Raw genomic sequence first — 20,874 nt, 5'->3', positions numbered from 1 at the left:
AAGTTTTCTCCAAGTTTGTGAATAATCACTCTTACTGTGGAGTAAACTGAAGTCTTTGTTGCGTAGCTGTTTCTTTAGATTGTGGCTTTTAGCCTGGTTCCCTTGTCAGACAGTAATCTCTCCTAGGTGTGGCTAGTGAAATTGAGCTTTCCAACAAATGTGGTTAATCACAGTTAATCTATGATTGGTCACAACTTTTTTTTACTTCAGTCTGGCAGGTTTGGATAGCTTTTTTTCCCTTAATAAATGAAATCAGATTTTTAAAACTGCATTTCTTCGTTTAAAATCAAAATGTTCTGAAACATGTAACTGCTTCTAAAATACAATTAACTAAGAGGTCACAAAAGAGCAACTGCTTTTTCACAGGACTGTACGTGCATGCGTACATACAGCTTTAATACATCATCAAGCGCCTTGAGGCAGCTGTTGTTGTAAATTGGTGCTATTAAATAAAATCAAATTGAACTGAACTGAAATGGAATTTATTTGTCAGTGAGAAAATTCAGAATGCAATTATTAGGTTATGAAATAAGAATTCATCATATGCAAGGTTTTTTGTGATCCATGTGATGTAATAACATTTTATCTCTCGTTTTGTTTAAGTTTTTTCTATCTGCTGTAAAAAGTCATGAGAAAGTTGTGGCTTAATTAGCTAATTGGTTAGTCAACTAATACTGTTACTACTTCCTTTCTGATTGTGAAATTAGCTTTTGTCAATTAAAAATAAATTACGCAAGGCGATTTATTCTTAATGATATACTGAGATGGGTTTTTAATGCACCAACCCTGGCTCTTTGCTCTCTAATTTGCTCGTCTGTGTTTGGCTTCTGTGGATGTTAGTTTACACTAGATCCCCATTAGTGTCAGAAATGCTGGGTGATGCCCAGTTACTGTTTGAGCTAGTTAGACAGAAGGGAGCAGTTGTGTCTTCTCTTTTTGTCACAAGTTAAAGTGGTATTTGCTTGTGCTTGTATGTGCATTGTGATTTTTTTCAGTGCATATGCGCATGAAATCCCAGTGAATGCTGGTACAACAGTGTGTGACCAGTTTACTCCTGTGTGATCAGTTTTCCTGGACAACAAAGTTAGTTCATTTATACTCTTCTGGGGCCTTATCTTCATTGGTTAGGGGAGGACTGGGTGGGAGAGGCAATCTGTCGGTGAGGATCCACAGGCGTGTTCAGCTGCTCTGTATCTATAGGGAGCACAGACAGATCCACCTCAGTCCCAGAGCTCTTCGTGAACAGATGAGAACTTGGTTTTACCCTCCATGAAATCTGTTATTAAAAAGTAATATAGTAGCTAATTGAAGAACTAGAGTGGAAGCATTTGCTGGATCTAAGGAACTCTAAGGATAACTGGTATAGGTGGGAGACCAGCTTTGAGCACAATTCTTTCAAATCATCCTTCCGTCGTAACAAAATTTTCGGAGTTTCTTGGAAGGAGGTCAGGTTCAAATCCACTCTTTTTGATGCAGTGAAGCTGGAACAGCAGTGCAAAAAAGGAAGTACGGCGCTAAAGCAAGGATGAGTGAGAGGCCCGACAAGCCAAAGCGAAAGGCATGAGGTGGCAGGAAAGCCAAGAGACCAGACACCAATTGATTTCAATGTGAACACAGAGCCATGCCGGCTCCAATGCCAGCCTGGAACAAGAGGACCAAACTCCTGCTCACACTGCTCTTTATCATCTACAGCCATCAGGTAAACTGTACATACACACACATTTGAGGCTTTTCTGTGAAATTATAACCAGACAGAAAAGCAGTATTTATCACTGAGTGTGAGAGCTGCGTCACACTTAATGGAAACGTCTTCTATATTTGATTCAAACGATCATTTTGCAGCACAAAATAACAGTAACAATGACAGCTAACAGTTGTCTGTGGAGACATATATAATGCATTGTGTGATCCGTCGGGCTTTTATGTATTTTCTGCAGCGTTTACTTGCCTTTAGCAACGTGCTCAACCAACTTGCTATTCTTGAAAGGATAATCTAGATTTATTGTTGTTGTTGTTGTTGAAAGAACTTAAAGCAAAGCTAACATCTGAGTCCTTGAAAGGTTTTGGGTTTTTTAGGGGGGGGTTGGAGCCTTTGTTTGAGTTTAAAGGAGGTTTAGGCCCACAGGAGACAAGAGAGAAGACAGTGAGACAGCTATTCCTTATATTCCTCTGGATGGGTTTTTGACAAGACAACCCTCAGAGAGTCAAAACGCTCTCTATCAGCTGGCTCACATGGGACATTCTGAGCGGCACAGGCGGTTGCCTAGTTCAGCTGTTGCTCTCATTTTGATGTGAAGCTTGGAAGTGTTCAACCAAGATAAGATAGGTGAGCTAGATATCATCTATAAAAGACGGGGTCTCAAATACAGGAAATGCTGACGTCTCACTAATGAAAGCAAATTAAGGGGGAATTATAATTCACTCTGTATATGTCACCGAGGCCGGAATAAATACACAGGTGTGTGTTTGCATTGCTGAAGGCATGGCACTAATGCAGTGAGCCAGGTTGATAAATTGCATGTATCAATTGAAGATTAAACTAAGATGAAAATGTTCCCTCAGTCGCAGATGCTGCTCCTGATTAAATACTCCCACCAAGTGGATAAAAAAGGATACTGCAACAGTGCCTTCGTCTGCAGGCTGCAGATACTGTGAAAGATTCAATCTTGCAATCATTAAATTAAATAGACAATTCAATTAAATGACTGTAGCTAACTGTAAATCGCTTTAATTTAATCAGCAATGAACGAATGAATAAATAAACTTTCATAATATTGAACAACTGATTAAATTTTCACTTAATTTGAAGCAAAATTAATTAGCAAAAACTTAAAATTTAACTGTGCTCCTTTCATAAACTCCTTCTGAATAACTTAATATGGTAAATATGCAATGATTACACAGGATACTAAGCATTCACTTAAATACATAAATGAATCATATGATGATGACGCCTCAGATCAGGAAACATTTTTCCAATCATCGGTTGTCGTTGCCTTCTCGTTGACTGGAGTGGTACACTGGGTGGTCTTCAGGTGTTGCAGCCGTTTTAAGGATCAATGCATTGTGTATGCTCTTTGGCATACAGTCCTGTCAGCTCAATGCACGCTAGCCATTCTCCTCTGGCATCAATAAGGCGTTTTTGCACAGAAAACTACTGCTTACTAAATATTTTCTTGAGATGATTATGCAGGAACGTCTCAGCAGATCAAAAGTTCTTTTCACCAACAACCATGGCACATTCAGAGTCCCTAATTTGCCTTTGTCCACGTTCTGATGCTGGGTTTGACCTTCAGCAGGTTCTGTTTTCCATGTCTACATGTTTAAAAGCATTGATGTGCTGCAGTGTAATCGACTGATTAGATATTTGTATTAACAAACTTGGCTCATCCCAGTGTCAGCTGAAAAACATATGCAATATATAGTACGTCACATGGTTGCTTGGAAATAGCCTCCAGGCTGGTCCATGCAGACCAGACAGTAGTTTCACCCCTCTGGTCTCCTAATGGGGTTTTTTGGTGGACAATTTATACTAAGTTTACTCATAGAAAACCCATGTAGACACCTCAAAACGATTGTTGGACCTGTAGGCACACACAGTCATGTTTGCTGGCACATTATTAATAATAAGAAAATGCCACTAACAAAACACGATTGTTGTAAAGGACATGAAAACAAAGAAAATGTTTGTGTCACAGAAGGTGTTTCAAACCTCATTAAAATGAAGATTAAACTGAATCTTATTGATGCACTTTTATACATGTTATCCCTGTTGGCCTTCCTGAGCTTGGTTAGAGGTTCTTTTTTAAAATGCTGCACTTAAAAATATTTAAAACCTCCGAAATTGAACTACAACAATCTGAAGAAACAACACCATAACTTCATGTTCTAGACATCTACATTTGGTATTGTGTTGAACTAATATCTTAAGTTTAAAACTCATCTTTACTTTCATGTAACACAAGTGTGTGCCATAAGATGGTGCAGTTAGTCAGTTAGAGAAGTCATTAGGAAAACATCCTTATGTGTAAGCGTGCCTTGGTAAAAGAAAAAGACAGCGTCTCACATCTGGGCACACCCATAATTAAACAATTTTAGTAAATGGCCTGTATTTGTATAGCGCTTTACACATCCATTCACACACACACACACACACACACACACACTGGTGATGGCAGCTACATTGTAGCCACAGCCGCCCTGGGGAGCACTGACAGAGGCGAGGCTGCCGGACACTGGCTGCCACCGGGCCCTCTGACCACCACCAGTAGGCAGTGTCTTGCCCAAGGACACAATGACCGAGACTGTCCAAGCCGGGGCTCGAACCGGCAACCTTCCGATTACAAGGCGAACTCCCAACTCTTGAGTCACAAATCGCCCCTAACTGAAAGTTACTTTTAAAATGATGGGTTGTCTTTTCTTCTCGTGATTAACTATATTCCAAAATGTTATTCACACAACCTGTCTGTTAGACTTTTAATTAAATTTTAACTGTTATTTTTTAATTTTTGTTGTAGAGGGCAAATTTGAGAGAGTTTGGAGTCCATGAATTTCATTACCAATAAAGATGTTCCCCTGATAAAAACCAATAAGTCAAATGATCAGCGTTTTGTACGATGTACTGTTTATGTGGTCTTTTATATAAGCATCTTAAACAATTCTTTCCCAGATATCATCCTGAGCGAAAACATATCAAATAACAGTTTTTCTCTCACTTCTTTCTCCATCTGAATGGAAGGTAACAGGTTCACTGCTTGAAAGTCTGATTGCTAAGCGGAATGAATACTCGAAGAACTGCAATAAAACTCTGGTAGCGAGTGCACTCTCAATAACTGGTAAGCCTTCTGCAAGCCTTCATATTTGTCATTTTTTTATTACCTTTACAAAATCCTCAAGCATTATTTTTATTGCAGGAAACTACTGCAAAGGAGCGTTTGACATGTTTGTGTGTTGGCCCCACTCTTCTCCTGGAAATGTGTCCGTCCCCTGTCCGTCTTTCTTACCGTGGATCAGTGACGGTAATGTTGTTTTATCCGAAACAAATCACATAGGAGTGCACAAATTTTTAAAAACTGTATTATGCATACTTTGTTCATTAGTCACAAGAATGCAGCAAAAAGCATACGAATTTTACAGTGCATTTAAATGTCAAAATCAAAACAGCTAATTACACAGTCACACTTTAAACGTGAAAAAGAAGAAACATAGTCACAGTATGTTACGACGGGGTGCGCCGATGTGAATGGAAACAGGACCCAAAAGCAGATGCTGAAAGGCGGAGTTGCTGGCTGAACAGAAGACGATCCTTTATTTGGATGTTGGCACACGAAAAAGCATGAAGCTATGAAAACTAAGAAAACTGTGAACACTCAGAAAACTAAAGGACTAAGAAACTCAGTGAAAATGCGATGACAAACTATGAACACTGAGTAAACTATGACGAAACACTATGGGGATGCAAACAGACGACCTGACAATGACATGCAAAGAACAGAAGGCTTAAATACACACATGAGGTGATCAGGGGAAGTGGAGACACACATGGGAACACAGCTGACACACATGAACTTAACGACAGGACAGAAGGAGTGAAACTGAATACACTGACCGTGAATACAGACTTTCAAAGTAAAACAGGAAACATGGAGATTAAACAAGACACATGAACCGGGGAGACGTAGTACAGGGGAGATGACATAACTGACAGCATGGACTTGACAATATAAGACACGCAGACATAAACACACGAAGGGCAAGGGAGACTTAATACACGGGTAATATGTACAAATGGCTGGACTGCCTTAGTGACCCTAAACAAAGAATAAACATCAAAATAGGCTAAAACACAAAACACTGGGTCGCACGACCCAGGACCATGACACAGTATTATTGCCTAATGGTCATAATAAACTCTTGGAACTCTGTCCTGAGCTGTAACCCACTGTTACACAATTTAAAATGCTTCTTCTCTTAAATATACACTGAAATAACATTTTTCATGTTTTTGCCAATAGTTGTAGGGGGGCTCTGTATGTATGTGAACAACAGCTGGTGTACCAACACAGTGATAATAGACCGTCACTGTTCACCGGACATTGAATATCTGACTGTTAAATGCAGGCCCATCTACCTACCTAGGGAGTTCACCGTTGTCATAATAACAGCTGTTTACATACCACCAGATGCTAATGCTAACTCTGCGATCGCACTCCTGCATACAAACATCAATAATAAACAGAGCACTTACCCTGACGCTGTACATATCGTAGCAGGGGACTTCAATCACGCAGACTTAAAAAGAGCAATCCCCAAATTCCACCAGCACGTCAAGTGTGCCACTAGGGGTGACAAGATTCTGGACAAAGTTTATTCCAACATCAAAATGGGCTACAGGGCCAGACCTTTGCCACATCTGGGTCAGTCTGACCACTCGTCACTGTTTCTAATCCCTGCATATGCCCCCCTCAAGAAAACTGCTCTTACCATCACAAAGAATATTACCATATGGCCAGAGGGTGCCTCTCAGCAGCTGCAGGACTGTTTTGACAGGACTAACTGGGATATCTTTGAACATCAGGACTTGGAAATGTTCACAGACGGTGTCCTCTGCTATATAAAACACTGCATAGACACTGTTACAGCAGTCAAACGGATCCGGGCTTATCCCAACCAAAAGCCCTGGATGACCCGGGAGGTCAGGCAGCTGCTGAAGGAGAGGAACATTGCGTTCAGGTCTGGCAACAGGGATTACTACACCACAGCCCGATCCAACCTGAAGAGAGGCATCAGAGAGGCAAAGGGGGACTATAGGAGGAGGATCGAGGACCATTTGAAGAGTAATACCAGCCGGCAGGTGTGGCAAGGCATCCAGCACCTAACCAACTATAAGATCAATCTCGGAGCTGCGGACGGTGACCTGGAGCTGGCAGAGGAGCTGAATATCTTCTTTGCCCGCTTTGAGACCAGGGTACCGGAGGTATTGGAGCCACAGCAGCAACACGCCACCCATAGCAGCACCACCCTCACCCTGGAAGAGCACGAGGTGAGGCGCATGCTGCAGGCTGTTAACCCGAGGAAGGCGGCGGGTCCTGATGGTGTGCCAGGTCGAATATTGAGGGATTGTGCAGGACAGCTGGCTGGGATCTTCACCAGGATTTTCAACAAATCCCTCGCACAGGCGACTGTCCCACTCTGCCTGAAGTCCTCCACCATAGTCCCCTTGCCTAAGAAGCCCCACATCACCGGCCTGAATGACTACAGACCGGTGGCACTCACCCCAGTGGTAATGAAATGCTTTGAGAAGCTGGTCCGCAGACACATCACAGCAGCCCTGCCCCGCAGCCTGGATCCACACCAGTTTGCCTACAGAGCAAACCGATCCACGGAAGACGCTGTAGCCACAGCACTCCATGCTGCATTAACTCACCTGGAAGAGCATGGTAGCTATGTGCGGATGCTCTTCGTGGATTACTGCTCAGCTTTTAACACCATCCTTCCACACAAACTGGTGGCCAAGCTACAAGACCTGGGGCTTCCATACAGCACCTGCATGTGGATCAATAGCTTCCTCTCGGGCCGTAGACAGAGAGTCAGAGTTGGCCATCACACATCCTCAGCCCTGAGTCTCAGCACTGGCTCACCCCAGGGCTGTGTGCTCAGTCCACTGCTCTACTCTCTCTACACACACGACTGCACTCCTCGCCACCACAGCAACATCTTTGTGAAATTTGCAGACGACACCACAGTGGTGGGGCTCATTTCCAAGGGAGACGAGTCTACGTACAGAGACGAGGTGGAGCAGCTGACGTCATGGTGTAAGGCCAATAACCTCCTCCTCAACACTTCAAAAACCAAAGAACTCATAATAGACTTCAGAAGGAAAAAGGCAGAGATCCAACCACTATTCATAAATGGGGACTGTGTAGAAAGGGTGGCAAGCTTCCGCTTCCTGGGAGTCAATATAGAGGAGAACCTTTCCTGGAGTGTGAACACCTCCGAGCTGCTGAAAAAGGCCCAACAGAGACTGTACTTCCTGAGAATTCTCAGGAGGAATAACATCACACAGAGACTGCTGGTGTCCTTCTACAGAGCCACCATTGAGAGTGTTCTAACTTACTGCATATGCATCTGGTACACTAGCTGCACAGGGGCTCAGAGGAAAGCACTCCAAGGGATCATTAACACCGCCCAAAAGATCACTGGCTGCCCTCTCCCCACACTGGAAGTTCTACACAACGCCCACTGTTTTAAAAAGGCCCAAAACATCATAAAAGACACCTCACATCCTGGCCACTCCCTGTTCGAACTGTTGCCCTCAGGCAGACGGTACAGGGCAATCAGAGCAAGGACTAATAGACTCAAACACAGCTGTTATCCAACTGCAATAACACATCTGAATACTACAAAAAAATGTCCATCACGCCACTCTTGTGTTAATCTATGCACGGTCTGAAGCATGTGTGTGGGAATGTATGTGAATGTTTTACTGTTATATCTTATTAGTATTTTAAGTATTCTATCTATTTTATTTATTGAATTTTATTGTTTTATTTATATTTTGATATTGCTAGGGATGATGCAATGATCGGGGACCATTCTTAATTTCGTTGTTCTCATGACAATGACAATAAAGTTTCTGATTCTGATTCTAAAGAATTCTTGTATTCTTTATTAACCATGGAAAAAAGCACAGGTTGCATTTAGGGCTGTCATAATGCCACAATTTCACTTCACAATGATCGGAGTAAATTTGTCGTTATTTTATGTTTGTGTGTATGTGTGTGTTTAAAGTGCATGTATTTTTTTTGTGCAATCTCAAGTCAGTTTTATTCAAGTTGAATTTTCCATGGAATTATTTTCTCGATAGTAAGACAGGAGGAACTATACATGCAGAAGTAATTCAAAATCACCCAGCTTCAAATAACCATTGTTATAACTCAGCACGATTCAATTTTGATATAATTTCATGCTAAATTGTTGAACTGTAAGTGACACAGTCCCTTAGGGGAAAATAAATGTTAGCATAGACTGCTACCCCTCTAATTTTGGACATCAGATGACATTTTTCCAGTATGTCCCTCATATTTAGAAACTTTATGAAAGACTGAATATAAAGATGTGCCCTGAAGTACTTTAACATTTCACATTTCTTAAATCTACCACCAGAAAATGATACAGAATATATCACAATGAAGTTTGAATTCTTGACCTCTTCTTCCAAGGAGAAGAACTGCCTACCCAGAATAAATACAAATCAATAAACGTAAAGTAATTATCTCCCCTCCAAGTCAGCCTTTTTTCTCACTGAGCTGTCAGAGGAAATAATGCCCATCCATGTTTCTTCCATTTACCTCCAGACAATTCTAGGAGCGCACATAGAGAATGCTTGGAAAATGGGAGATGGCGACAAATGGAGAACTCCTCCGAGCCCTGGAGGGATGTCTCAGAGTGTGAGGAGCACCATTACTTTAAAGACAAGGTGAGGGAAAGGGTGTGTATTACATAGTTTCCCTTTAGGTTTTAACGCTGAAAGCGAGGTCTCTATTTTGCAATTTGTTTCTTTCTCTAGGCGTAAAAGTTCTAGAAAGACTATAAGGGATTATTTTCTTGATTGTCCTTAATCAGAATTTTTGTGCTAAAGAAGTGTAGCATTGCCTCCGTCAGTTTTATTGTGTAATTATATCTTTTTCCAGGAGGATGAAATGCTGCGCCATACAGCCCTCAGGCTCATCTCTGTCATTGGCTACTCCTTGTCTTTGGTGTCTCTCATATTAGCCACTCTGCTAATGGGCATGCTAAGGTTTGAAACAATTTTTTAATGTTCAGAAAAATAAAGTTTATAAAGATTTATGACAACTTTGGTATTAACTTTGAACCTTTGGTCATCAGATCTTGTGTATGATTACATGATAACATTTTTTACTAGATCATTATAGAGTCGAGCTGCCAACTGTAGACCGTAGTTCACATGTATAGAGCTGCCATATTTAGTAAACCTGGCATGCTTGCTTTATGTAAAGGAAACAAAAGCTGGAAGTTTTTTAACAGATCTCCACAGACTTCAGTTGCAATATGGATGCTACATTTTGGCACTACATTTGGATGGTAACTGAAGATATCCTTTAGGCCTAAAAACATCTACAACATTCTGCTTCCACTCGGCAGGATACAGCTTCTATAATTCTGTTATACCACTAGCAAAATATAGGATGGACTTATTAACTTCAACTGCATTGATTTTATGCAGAGGATTACAGGACTTGACAGTTACCCACTAGGAAGAGATATTTACAAGCCTGTGGAGACAAGTTATCATTTTTAATTACATTAAAAGCCACAAACATTTCCATGTACCTGTGAGAACCAAGAGCATTTTTCATTTCCACTTATGTTATGTCATGTGCCCTCAGTAATGCTTTTACAGTTGCACAAGAAGGATCAATGGCTTTTTCAAATTGCTTCTGTATCTTCTTACCAGGAAGCTCCACTGTACCAGGAACTACATCCATATGAATCTGTTTGTGTCATTCATCCTGAGAGCTGCAGCTATCCTTTCTAAGGAGATCATAATGCACATCATGTATTCCAACCTACCAAAGGACGACCCTGGATGGAACACCTACTCGAGCTCTCCGGTACACTAACCATGGTGTTTTTTCTAAAGACTGTTAATAATGTCTTCTTATTTGTTTCTGGTTTTCAGTGGATACAGTTCTGAGACTAATCTACCTGAAACTTACACTTTAACAGATAGTGATAATGTGCAGATTGTCCAAGGTGTGCATGGAGTACTTTGTGGCCTGTAACTACTTCTGGCTTTTGGTGGAGGCCATTTTCCTTCATACGCTGCTCTTCACTGCTGTGCTGACCAAGAGGTGTCTGCTGAAGAAATACATGCTGCTAGGATGGGGTGAGTCAGACATGAACTATTTGTGTGTATGCTTTTATATTAGGAAGTAACCTGAGCCCAAAGCTCACTTTTGTCCAGATAAGTCAAGGACGTGGCCATATTAACATGTTCACACAAGAATGAACAAACAAATGAACATGGTAGCATGGAGAGAGGTTAGCCAACTATGGCTCGTGGATCTGAGAGCAGACCACAGCAACCTCCCTGAACAGGGTCCATAAACCATCACAGTGACAGACATCCAAGAAAGGTTTGCCAGTATGAAGAGTTGGACAGCACCAGGCCCTGACATGGGTCACACTTATGGCTGAAGAAGCTGACTGGGGTTACATGAAGGGACTGATGGAATCTTCGATACCAAACATCCACATTGACGGCGAAATAATGTAGCTCAGTGCTCCAACTTTCGGAAGAAGGGAATGCTCTCATAGCTAGAGATTGATGAGGTACAACACACATGCTACAGCAAGGGGGAGCCAGGATGGCAGGTCAGGGGAGAGATAGCATCACCCCCACCCGAGATTGGGTACCAAGCCCAAAGTGTGAATGAAGAAGGATTGTTGAGTATGAGAGGAACTGACCTGAAAGACAGAATCATGGCAAAGCTTGAAACGTGGATCCTCCAAGACTACGTGAAGTACCCTCAGAAGACCTACTAGATGATGTGAATGCAGCACGATGGACAATACTTACCGTCACTATTACCGAGACTAACAAGCTGATCTACACTACGGCAGCAGTGATCAGTGAGATGCTTGGCTACAAGTTGAACAGCCACAAGGAGCAATACCCTCCATGGAGAATGCGACTAGAGGCTAAGATCAAGGTAGCATGGGGGGGAGATTAGCCAACTATGGCTCGTGGATCTGAGACAAGACCACATCAACCTCCCAGAACAGGGTCCAGTAACCATTACAGTCACAGATATCCAAGAAAGGGTTGCCAGTATAAAGAACTGGATCAAGGCAGTATATGGTTGAATTAAATGTTAAGTTAGGTATTTCATCATGTTAACTCCACAATGGTGCAGTGGTTAACTAAGGTTCTGGGTTTGAGTCTGCTTGCTCTCTGTGGAGTTAGCATGTTGTCTCTGTGGTTGCATCGGTTCTCTCCATGTGGGTAAAAACTGAATGGGTTTCATCTGTTAGCAGGATTATTTGTCCAAGTCAGAAACATTTCCCGTGGCAGTGAAGGTTTCATGCACTTGTAGTGCTTCAAAACTGTGAGCGATAGCGTCTTCTTGTGTAGTTTGATTCATGTGCACTTAAGTGTGATCTGTTAATCTGAAATGCTCCAGTTTCAACTACCATCTCATGTCATTGGTGTTTCAGGAACTCCGGCCTTGTTTGTGACACCATGGACAGTGGTCAAGATTTTATATGAAAACACAGAGTAAGTCTCTCAATACATGTTTTATATTAAAATAATCAGTTTAACAGACTGCTGCTTGACTCGTAAACCCTTTATTCCTTAGATGCTGGTCCATTATTAACAGAGGGTTCTGGTGGATCATAAAGGGCCCGATCACTTTATCAGTGTTAGTAAGTCAAGTTTCTCAACAACCTCTACACACTTTTCAAAGAACCATAGCACAGTCACATTGGTTACAGATATGTCATGTGGCTCCAGTGGTGCTTAATTAATTAGTTACTTTCCCCCTAATTTTCTCCATGTAATGGTTTATGCCTCGTGTTGGCATGTGATATGATGCTACTATAGTCACAAGTATGAATGATATTAGCCATCTTCTTACTTTGAAGCATTTCCAACACACTTTTAGTCTTTTTTAATGTGCATTTCATTTAAACCTGCTTTTGTTGTATATTGCAGGTTATTTTCTTTATCTTCATTAAGATTCTGATGTTGCTGCTGTCCAAGCTGAAAGCAGATCAGGTGAAATTTACCGACTACAGATACAGGTATTTAAGATTTTACTGCTTCCCTGTCTAAATGTCAGGAAACAAGCTTGACCTTGAGAACTGTTTCCAAAGTCTTATTCTTAAACTGGTACAGCAGACTCCTGGCTTACCATTTAAATGTTAATCACTCACCATGTGCAGCACAAATTCAAATGTCACCCCCACAGCTCTGACCATAAATGTCACACCACGAGGGAAAATCATGCATATAAATGTACGCACAGGTTATATAATGTTTCTTATTCCCTTAGATTTAAAAAGAGCAAAGGGTAACTCCACTCTAAAAATGCTCATACTCATTCTCAATGATAAATGTATTTGTTTATGGACTTTAGCTTGGCCAGAGCAACACTGGTGCTGATTCCTCTGCTTGGAATCCATGAAGTAGTCTTCACTGTGCTGATAGACGAGTGTGTAGATGGAAGCAGTCGCTATGCTCGGAACTTTGTCAACCTCACCCTCAGCTCATTCCAGGTAACACCACTAATACAAATTATCCACCTGATGAGAATTTTATTTTGTTCTAAAACTGCATTATAACTGCTATTTGTTGCGTACAATCTTTTTTAGGGGTTCTTGGTAGCTGTTCTGTACTGCTTTGCTAATGGAGAGGTATGTTTTTCTTTTGTCAGTTACAATAAATGCAGTTTTGATATCAGGAAAATTGTATAGTAAGAACTGAAAACTTAACAAAAAAATAAATTTAAAATGCACAAGTTCTTGCTTTGTTGCCTGAAAGCTTTAAAGCTTCTTTCTTCAGTTTCTGCAGTTTAGCAGACCACATACCTGCTTGTACTTCATAATATAACCCCAGCTTGTAGTAGGCTACATTAGCCTCTATGGTCTGAGGTTCTCTGAGCATCTATAGTGACATATCACTGAACAAGGTAAAGACTGACAAGATAGTATCCTCATTAAAAAAAATCATGAGGCGCACAACTAATCAAAATAACACCAAAGTGGAGCGTGCAAGAACAATTGTTCACAAGGGAAAGTGGTGACCATAAACCGTGAACTACCACAGCCCCCTCGCCCCAACTAATAACACTTGAAACCAACAAATGAGATAATTGGCCGGTCAGAGGAGTGTAACGGATGCATATAAGAAATACATGGGCCATTTTTAAATTATACTAAATGTCTGTGAAGGTTCTCAGTCGTCCAGGTCATCGTAGTCTAAGGTGCTTGGAAAAAAAGTGTCTGGACTTCTTTAAGTTTCTTGAAGACATTTCATCCGAGAAGCTTCTTCAGTTCTAAGAGCAACAGTCCCACAGTTTAAGCCCTATGAGAGTGTCCCCCAACAGGGTCATGGACCCCCTATTGATCCTCTACCTAATCACACAAGGTGTGAAAACAGATGTGGGTCACAATCAGCCGAGGTTTCGGGTGAACCCATTGTGAAACCTAGCCCCACCCTATCATGTGATTTATTGAGGTCAAATGGCCCAAGACACACAAAGATTTGTAGCCCAACTTTGGTTAGAGGTTTCTAAAAAATCTTGTGAATGTGACAGCTCAAGAATTAAGTCGCCTAAGATTTTCAACTTGATGCTATTGGTGCATCTAATAAAAAATGTTGGACAAGATTAAATTGCAGTGACATTGATCTCAAGGCCAGAAATCAGAGGTTACGTTTTCTGAAAATCTTGTGATTTTAAAAAAACTTGCGTACAAGGCAGTCAGTAACTTGCAGCAACTCCAAAAAGTATAAATCCGAAGCTACGTGCCATTATGTACATGTATGTAAATATATGCCTAATGGACTGCTATAACTGGGAACCTTTATCTTTAGGTACAAGCTGAACTAAAAAAGCGCTGGCAGCTCTTCTTGTTCACCAACCACTTCAAGGTCAGGACCTGTTTTCGGGGAATGCCCCTGAAGCACCTGTGGAAATGTACTCGAGGACATCATCCGCGGTGCTCTCGGCAAAGTGACTCCTATGACGAGGGCGGCATTTCAACAATGCACCCCCACCTGCTCCAGGTGGCTGTGCACGGCAGAGGCAGAGTACTCGGAAAAGGAGAAGTTAAGGGTCAAGCGCTGAATGGCTATGATGTGACAGGACTTGAGTTCCTCACCAGGAAGAGTCTATCCAGTAGCGATGGTGAGATGACGCTTGGGGAAACCATGGAAGAGATTCTGGAAGAGAGTGAATTCTGATATACATACGTTTTCAAGATTGGATCACCAACCAGAAAACTTGTTTGTTTCAGAGCAGTGGTCCAAATCCTCAGTCCCCAGGCCTTCGCTGACTAAGGGGACACCAAGGTAGACATAACTGCACAATGGGCAGGAAGTTTAAATGTATGGAGAAGAGGTTAACAGACACCCTGTGAGAAAACGTTTGCATTGAGATTGTAATTCGAGCATTCTTCGAAATAAAATAGATTTTTTTTCATTCAGGGTGAATTTTACAAACTTGCAGTATAGAACGTGTTTACTCTAAATTCACCAGAAGACAATTTATCCTGCTGCATTCCCAGCCACTAAGATACACAAGCTTCATCCATGGCTATAAATCCATTAATCAGATTCTTATGTACTTACAGTATTCAGTGAATTCCACACAATTGCAGGCACGTAATGTTCACCTTTGATATTAGTACTCGCACAGTTAAAGTTATCCTATACACAAACAGCAGTGTTAAGCATTTCTCTGTTTTATTTACACAATATAATATGTCAGGCCAGTTATAAATATCCATATGATACATTTGGATTGAATTGTGTGTATAAATACAATGTATTTGTTGTTTTAATGTGAATATGTGCAGAATGTTTTGCAGGCTTTTCATGTTTTCTATTCTTGTGAAGCTCAAAATGTATCAAAGGTGATGTACAGGTACAGTAAAACTATAAGATGATTTGTACATGTAGTGTCACAAAATATGATACTGATCATATATAGAAATAAAACGGCAGTTAAAGTGTAGTTGTGTGCTTCTTCTCTCACTATCTGGGCCTGAGACACTGCGGTTACATTTTCCAAACAGATTCAGTTACACTGAAATGGAATTTCATGCATGTGCTTGAAGAGTCATGTGAAGTGACACAGAGAGTGCACAGTCTCATAGTTTCATTTATTGATTTATGTTCATGGACACAAATTTTCCTTTTTCCCGTGTACACTTACATGGTAAAGGGCTGCCATGGAGACTAAAGTCAGTTTGTGAGATAGAAACAAAATTATTTTTATCATGTTCACAGACATGAACTGTAGTGCTTCAAGTCTGAAAGAGCCGCACAGTCCACCCCAGGAGTCGGGAGGAGCGGTAGCAGCTTGAATCACACACAGGACCACACTTGGGGTTCTTATACTTGAACTTTATTTAGATTGGAATGAAGTGGTGACTGAAAGTAACTACATAATATGACATCAAAGCAAAGTAACCATAGAAGGATTCAAAACAACAACAAAGAAGTTAAAATTGACAAAAATGATTTTATGACGGGAGTATTCACGGTGTGCTGCATTCACAAGTCACTGAATTCATATAAGCTACAAACTCCCAGCTGACACTTGTTCCTGTGTGACGTTCCTCAAATAAGTCAGAACTGACCTGGCCTTGGCTTTTGTGTTCTGATGTGGTAAGGCACTGATAAAACACACATTCCCAGACACAAACCCAGAGAATAGGTTGATCAGTGTGTTTGAATACCTACTGTATATGTAACAGGTTTGGATTTTTCCCCCTAAATAATAAATACCTTCATTTAGAAACTGCATATTGTGTTTACTTGTGTTATCTTTGTCTAATATTCAAATTTGTTTAATGGTCTCAAACATTTAAGTGTGACCAACATGCAAAAAAAGAGAGGGAAAGCAGCAAATACTTTGTCAGTGTTTGTACAGTAACATGTAGCTTGGCATTAGTGTCTGTGGCCACTCATTGTGAGAATGAAAATTCCCAGCCTACTGTCAGAATTACCCTTTTCCAACACTGTTACTTGCACTACTACCATTACTTGACCAACACCTAGTTTTAACCATAAAGATGGAAGAATAGAAGCTAGTTATTTTGGCTCTTGTCTATTATATTTCTCCCTTCCTTTCTTTTATGTGCCTTTTTTCACTCTTATGTGTATCCATTCAGTCTGAGCCCAGATTTAGGCCTCTTACCACCAATAAATGTTGCTGACAGCCAACATAAGTGGCATTTCTTTTAGTAGTTCTAGCTGTTAATTACATCGCCCTCAGCACAAAATCCAATTTGCACCAAATTTCATACAGTTCTACTCCAACAGTTATAAAACAGCCAGCACTCAGCATCGGTTCAGCACCATCTACGTTTAAGTGGTTTCAGATCGTTCCTTCCAGCTATAATTTCCATCTGATTTTAATCATAAAGAATGACGGTGCTACACCTGATTTACACCTACTTTCCTATAAATCTTGACACACCTTCACTTTGCCTGTAGCATCGCCCTCCATGGTGCAACCATTTTCATCAGAGGTTTATCATTCCATAAACTAGCATTACAAACATGTCTGCAGAAATAGCTTTCTGTTCATTCACAAGCGTTCCTGTGGGCTGAGAACATAAAAAGCAACAACAAAAAAACATTAACAACAGAGAAGGCCCAGCAAGAGCCATGGTATACATACAGGTTACCCAAAATAGTTAAAGCCGGAAAAGTCGTCATGAACTGGGCATAGCAAAGTGACAACTTTGCTATAGGAAGAGGAATCTTGCAGATTTTGTCAACCTGCGATTAGTCTGACACCAATGACTGACAGTTTGTTCATCTAAATACACCCCAGTACATTTGGGCACAGTTCAGTGCATAAGTCTTGCACCATGGCTAAATCAATAGCCCTGGATGCATAACGCCCCCAACGAAAAAAATTCCCTTCCCTCTGGTAAAGTCTGTGTAGGTTTGACTAGATGGTTTTGGATACCCTGGAAATGCTCTCTAGGCTTCTGGTACAGGTTCATGTGCTTGTAAAATTGCACTCTTCAAGTTTTTGTAAATTAGACCTTGGGAAACAGGGGAAAGCAAGCCCCCTGAGCCTTACTTGCTAACTGTAACTGCAACATTAGTAGCAGTTTAGTAGCTTTACGCTCAAACCTAGCAAAGTAAATATCAACATCTGCCTCAGAAAATACAAGAGTCACATTGCTATTTTTAATGAAGTTAAATGGTTATAAACACCCTGGTGCACCAGGAATCATAGCATCAGAGGCTTTAACCACTTAAGTGCCAACTTTCTCCCTCTTGTCTTTCTGAAGACATGCTAAACACACTCTCAGTCTAGCATCCACCCAGGCAGCTAAGATAGAGCTTTTACCCTCTGATGCTCATTAGCAAACACAATGACTGGTTAGTGGCATTAAATGACTGGAGAATCCTACAGGTGGCAGTAATGCATCGTTCTGGATGTTAGCTGCTGTTAAGCATCAAAGAAGAACTGCACGCTAAGCTACAAGCACAAAATCAGATTGTTATATGCACACAAATTAAAATGCAACAACACCTTTCCACAGACCTACCTGTCTTCCGGAGCAGGCTTGAGACATCTTTATAGACAATTTCAGCTTGTTGAGAATAGATTCCTTAATATACATCAGAGTTAAAGAGAATATAGTTTGGGATTGCTTTTAATATTACAATATGGCGGTTAATGGGTATACAAAATAGAAAATAGGCCTGGAATGGGAACAAAGAACTGGGGTACAGGGCAGAAGGACGATCAACCCCCACCCCCAGGGCAGGAAGCAAGAGTTACTGAGGGTGAGGGGCAGACCATTGCCAATGGACACTACCTTAAAAGGAGATGGGGGTTAGCACCCCTGGCCACTGTACCTGTGTATTTTCATTGTGGGGGTGTTTACTGTAGGAGTAGGTGACCAGAGGTTATACCTGCAACTACTGTGTGGAATTCTTTAGATCAGCCTTTAGAATAGGACTGCCGTGTGCTGATCTCCAGATGCATCTGTAAGGAAAATGGGTCATAAAAGGATTGTGTAAAACATGGAAACATCTCTGCGTGATTTCTACCAAGACAAAAAGAATTGGAGAGAGAGACCGGCGTTGTCCCTTTTCACAAGCTTTACATCATGTTCATTTTTTTCGTCTTGTGAAGGTTTGCCAGTTTAATGATTAGTCAGGGGTAACTATTAAATATATACGTTATATTTATTGAAAACAACTTTTTACCACATTTACCATACATACCAATGTTCTGAATTATAGGCGCTTGAAGTACACAAGAGGGGTTGTGTACTTTAAGTGCCTATTAAATATACTAAAGTAATGGTGTAAAAAAAAAATCTGGCTGATTTTGAGGGGGTCAGATAGCAGGCCACCACAGGGTGCTGCTCACTTTAAAACATATAAAGCAAAAATGATGGTTCTGAAACTCATAATTTTAAAACCCACTGTAAAGTTTCCATCAGAATAAAATATTACAGCTTCTACAGTAATATTTCAGAGGTCAGGGTTATTGTACTTCCTGTTTCTGTTGATTATCTATTTCCTGGATTAGACAGAGTAAGCAGTAAACAGTGTCTCATTAACCATTGCGGATTAGTTGAAGCAGAGCACGCTCACTACACTGGGATTAGATGCTGGAATTAATCACACAGCTTTAAGGCAATCTGGTTGAGGAACCCACACATATATACATAATGATGGTTTTAAGATCACCACAATGCAAAGAAGGAATCACAGGGCTTCAGTGTGGCACTCACATCACAGAGTCATGCAGGACTTATAAAGCGGAAGCAGCTACACACACTAATGACACTGTGGCAAAGTAATCCTACTCCAGAAGGAAACCAAACACAGCATTACACTGCAGTATGTGATTAAAACAGCTTTCCCTATTAAATCAGTCGAAATGAAGCAAACAAATGAAGCATTTAGAAGTTTTCTCAGGGGGATGTTGTTTCACAATTAAACTAAATGACACAGCCAGGAGAAACTGCAAGACCACTCTAAAATTGTTGTAAGACAAAGTTCTTAATATATAACAACAGAGACCAAATATTTCTCAGCATTTCCTTCCATAGTTTAGAAGAACATGTAGGTTAGCTTTTGAATTGATTCTTTCTCTCTGTGCCTTTGTGACTTTCCTCTTAGTGCTCTAGTTTGCTTCCAGAGTTCAAAGACATGCATGGTATATTAACTGGTGCATGTGAGAGTGTGAATGCTTGTTTGTCTTACTGTGTTCACCCGAGGGGAGAACAGGACGGATGGATGACTTTATGCTCTTGTCTTTGAGTTATTTTCTAAGCCTGCCGTTCGTAATTCATACACTGTATTCCGTGCATGCTTGGTTGTCAGATGATCATTGTTTTTTAAATAACTCCCAGACGTCTTCTTCCTCTTATTCCTGTGTATCTCAGGTAATGCTGACCGCATCCTATTAGTCATTGCTGGCACCAGACATCAACATGGGGGATGATTACGTGAAATAGGGTTTATTTGTGTTTAAGCTTGTGGCTTTATTGACTTTGCTGACAGTGCTATACTGCTATTGGCAGGATGACTGGATACCAGCAACTAAATGTGGGGGAAAGAGTCTTGTTTGTGTTGTAAAGTGTTATATAACATTAGGTTTCATGTTTTCATGATGTCCATTGCACTTTTTCTATTCAAATAACTGTTGATAATATAATAACTTATTGCAGCAGCTGCTCTATTAATAATATTTACGTATCCGAAAGGATGCACCCATAGATCAGCACCACTCTTTTTTTGTTTCCAGTGACTCACGTATATTGACTTTTGTAAATCAATCACAATGTGTAAGCAGGATAAGAAGACTATGGATAAAAATACAGTGTCGTGCATATAAGTTGGACACCTGGTACTACCTGCTGATAAGACCTTCACGTGTAATCATCTATTTATGTGCATCTACAGCATTAAAATGTGTTATATTGATGAGTATTTATGTATTCATGGTCTTCCAAATTTCACCTGAGGGTTTTTGTTGCTTATGTAGATCATGTGACTTATAATAACGCCCCTGATTTGCGCCAATGACCTTACAGCTTGAGTCACGGTTTTATACCTTCTCCTTCCGGTTTATCAGCTGA

At 40.8% G+C, this 20,874-nt stretch overlaps 1 protein-coding gene across 1 annotated transcript; it reads left to right on the top strand.

Moving 5' to 3' along the window:
* Positions 1-1,189: 1,189 nt before the first annotated feature.
* glp2r (glucagon-like peptide 2 receptor) lies at positions 1,190-16,513 on the top strand. Its single transcript, XM_085415670.1, has 14 exons — positions 1,190-1,366; positions 1,477-1,699; positions 4,739-4,835; positions 4,914-5,018; positions 9,357-9,478; positions 9,693-9,799; positions 10,478-10,634; positions 10,750-10,909; positions 12,241-12,301; positions 12,384-12,450; positions 12,740-12,828; positions 13,164-13,302; positions 13,399-13,440; positions 14,621-16,513. The coding sequence occupies exons 2-14, from the start codon at positions 1,622-1,624 to the stop codon at positions 14,987-14,989; spliced, it is 1,593 nt and encodes a 530-aa protein (XP_085271796.1). The 5' UTR covers positions 1,190-1,366; positions 1,477-1,621; the 3' UTR covers positions 14,990-16,513.
* The last annotated feature ends 4,361 nt before the right edge of the window (positions 16,514-20,874 follow it).

This window comes from Rhamphochromis longiceps, linkage group LG8, assembly GCF_057381845.1.
Source record: "Rhamphochromis longiceps isolate RC_006_pf linkage group LG8, R_longiceps_female_GT1.1, whole genome shotgun sequence".
NCBI lineage: Eukaryota > Metazoa > Chordata > Actinopteri > Cichliformes > Cichlidae > Rhamphochromis > Rhamphochromis longiceps.
Note: the sequence above shows the minus strand (reverse complement) of the source record. Positions and strands in the feature narration are given on the sequence as shown.